Raw genomic sequence first — 3335 nt, forward strand, 5'->3', positions numbered from 1 at the left:
GAAGCAGGCGTTCATCGTCCAAGAGACTCGCAAGCTGTAGGATGCTGGTGTCATTTGGGAGATGCGGTACCCGGAATGGCTGGCGAACCCGGTCGTTGTCCCCAAGAAGGGCGGGAAGGAGCGCATGTGCGTCGATTTCACTAACCTCAACATGGCTTGCCCTCAAGACCCCTTCCCGCTCCCACGCATCGATCAGATAGTCGACTCTACCGCCGAGTGTGACCTGTTGTGTTTTCTGTATGCCTTCTCGGGCTATCACCAAATCAAGATGGCTGTGCAAGATGTGGAGAAGACAGCTTTCCTGACCCCATGCGGGGTGTACTGCTACACCTGCATGCCGTTTGGGTTGTGTAATGCTGGAGCAACCTTCCAGCGGCTAATGCACATCGCTCTGGGTCAGCAGCTTGGGAGGAACGTTGAGGCTTACGTTGACGATGTAGTGGTGAAGTCTCGGGAGGCAAGGACCCTCATCAAAGACCTGGAGGAGACATTTGCCAGTCTGCGCAAGGTGGATCTGCGGCTTAACCCAGAGAAATGCGTGTTTGGCGTCCCCTCCGGCAAGCTGCTGGGTTTCCTGGTGTCGCACAGAGGGATCAAGGCCAACCCAGAGAAAGTCAAGGCCATAGAAAGGATGAGCCCGCCACAAACCCTCAAGGAGATGCAGAAGCTGGCGGGCTGTGTGACCTCGCTAGGGCGCTTCATCTCCAAGTTGGGAGAATACGCCCTCCCATTGTTCAAGCTGATGAAAAAGAAAGGACCATTCGAGTGGACTCCGGAGGCCGACGCGGCATTCCAAGTCCTCAAGAAGTACCTCACCAGCCCGCCGGTGATGGTAGCGCCATGCCCCCTCGAGCCCCTAGTGCTCTACCTGGCCGCCACGCCTCACTCGGCTAGCGCAGCGCTAGTGGCGGTCCGGGAAGAGCACCCAGCCAAGGGCACACGGAGCAGCACTCGGCAACTGATTGAAGCGCAGCAGCTTCAGGACGGCGCTCCTGAGGCCTCGGCTACCCCGATAGATGACCAAGCTCCTGAGGACGGTGCTCCTGAGGCCACGGCTGGCACGGAAAACGGCAAGACCCCTAAGGGCCAGCAGACTCAGGAGGTGCAAGACCTCGCCAATGCCTCCTCCCTCGTCGAGCACCCGGTGTACTTCGTCAGCACGGTGCTACGTGAGGCGCGGGCACGCTATCCCATGCCACAGAAGCTCTTACTCGCGCTCCTCGTCGCCTCTCGGAAGCTGTGCCACTACTTCCAAGACCACCCCATCAAGGTTGTCTCAACTTACCCGCTGGAGAGGGTGCTCCGGAGCCCCAACGCTGCGGGAAGGTTCGCAGAGTGGAACATCGAGCTGCTTGCATTCCAGCTGGAGTTCAGCACCACCAGGGTCATTAAGGGCGTGGCCCTCACAGATTTCGTGGTAGAACGGACCGACGTTCCTGGCCGTGAAGTATGCGAGGACCGTTCTCTCCTGCCCGGAGACGAGGCACCAGACGGGTGGATCATGTACTTCGACGGCGCGTTCGCGCGCCAGGGTGCGGGGGCTGGAGCAGTGCCCATTTCACCCACCAAGGACAAGCTCTACTACACCGTACAACTTTGCTTCCAGCAAGGCGAAAGGTCTCCAACAACATCACGGAATACGAAGGCCTAATTGCCGGCCTCAGGGCTGCTGCGGCGTTAGGGGTGAAGCGTCTCACCATCAGGGTGACTCCCAGCTCCTCGTCAACTTCTCCAACAAAGAGTACACACCGAAGGACGAGCACATGGAAGCATACCTGGAGGAGGTACGCAAAATGGAAAAACGATTATTGGGCTTGGAATTGCAGCATGTGCCACGAGGGACAAACAAGGAGGCGGACGACATCGCCAAGAGGGCGTCCCGACGGCTGCCTCAGGAGCCAGGCGTCTTCGAGGAGTGGCTCATCAAGCCGTCAGCAGCCCCCCTCGCCGTGGAGTCAGCACCACCTCAGGAGGACCTCCCCCGAGCCCCTACGACAGGTGCCCCAGCTTGCAGCCCAATCTCGGGGGCCCATCTGCTCCTCGCGCTCGAGCCTCGGGAGGGGTGCTGGACCGAGGAGTTCAAGGTGTACTTACTTCAGGGGACCTTGCCAGAGAAGGAGGAAGACGAGGAGCGTGTGGCTCGCTAGGCCACCGCATACTACATCCAGGACGGTGAGTTGTACCATAAACGGCCCAACGATGTTTCTTTACGATGCATCTCCAGGGAGCAGGGGCGTGAGCTGCTGACCGACATACATGGCGGGGACTACGGGCATCATGATGACCCACAAGTATAGGGGATCAATTGTAGCTCTTTTTGATAAGTAAGAGTGTCGAACCCAACGAGGAGCAGAAGGAAATGACAAGTAGTTTTCAGTAAGGTAATGTCTGCAAGTGCTGAAACTGTAAGTAGCGAGTAGTTTGATAGCAAGATAATTTGTAACGAGCAAGTGACGATAGTAACAATAAGTATGCAGCAAGGTAGCCCAATACTTTTGAGGCAAAGGACAGGCCAAAATGGTCTCTTATAATAAGCAAAGCGTTCTTGAGGGTACACGGGAATTTCATCTAGTCACTTTCTTCATGTTGGTTTGATTTGTGTTCGCTACTTTGATAATTTGATATGTGGGTGGACCGGTGCTTAGGTGATGTTCTTACTTGAACAAACCTCCTACTTATGATTAACCCTCCTGCAAGCATCCGCAACTACGAGAAAAGTATTAAGGATAAATCCTAACCATAGAATTAAACTCTAGGATCCAGTCGGTCCCTTATGGAATAGTGCATAAACTGTGGGGTTTAAGTTTCTTCACTCTCGCAACCCACCATCTATTTACTACTCCACAATGCCTTCCCTTAGGCCCAAATATGGTGAAGTGTCATGTAGTCGACGTTCACATGACACCACTAAGGGAATCACAACATACATAGCATCAAAATTCGAACACATATCAAGTTCACATGATTACTTGCAACATGATTTATCCCGTGACCTCAAGAACAAAAGTAACTACTCACAACTCATCAACATGCTCATGATCAGAGGGGTATTAATATGCATAATGGATCTGAACATATAATCTTCCACCAAATGAACCATATAGTAATCAACTACAAGATGTAATCAACACTACTAGTCACCCCCTAGCAACAATCTATAGTTCTGGTAACAAGATTGAATACAAGAGATGAACTAGGGTTTGAGATGAGATGGTGCTGGTGAAGATGTTTATGGAGATTGCCCTCCCCAAGATGGGAGAGTCGTTGGTGATGATGATGACGATGATTTCCCCCTCCGGGAGGGAAGATCCCCCGGCAGAATCGCTCCGCCGGAG

General features: G+C 53.7%; 1 protein-coding gene across 1 annotated transcript; it reads left to right on the forward strand.

The window, feature by feature from the left end:
* Positions 1-334: 334 nt before the first annotated feature.
* Positions 335-2147, forward strand: LOC141021971 (uncharacterized). The gene is made up of 4 exons (XM_073497840.1): positions 335-1239; positions 1375-1588; positions 1704-1784; positions 1827-2147. Exons 1-4 carry the CDS (start codon positions 335-337, stop codon positions 2145-2147), a joined length of 1521 nt encoding a protein of 506 aa, XP_073353941.1.
* The last annotated feature ends 1188 nt before the right edge of the window (positions 2148-3335 follow it).

The sequence above is a fragment of the Aegilops tauschii genome, chromosome 4 (assembly GCF_002575655.3).
Source record: "Aegilops tauschii subsp. strangulata cultivar AL8/78 chromosome 4, Aet v6.0, whole genome shotgun sequence".
Lineage (NCBI taxonomy): Eukaryota > Viridiplantae > Streptophyta > Magnoliopsida > Poales > Poaceae > Aegilops > Aegilops tauschii.

Excerpts from the sequence above, each read along its gene's own strand:
- LOC141021971 (XM_073497840.1), top strand. The coding sequence starts at position 335 with ATGCCGTTTGGGTTGTGTAATGCTGGAGCAACCTTCCAGCGGCTAATG. Across the intron at positions 1,240-1,374 it reads CTCGTCGCCTCTCGGAAGCT|CACCACCAGGGTCATTAAGG; the intron begins GTGCCACTACTT and ends GCTGGAGTTCAG. Across the intron at positions 1,785-1,826 it reads TGGAAGCATACCTGGAGGAG|CATGTGCCACGAGGGACAAA; the intron begins GTACGCAAAATG and ends TTGGAATTGCAG.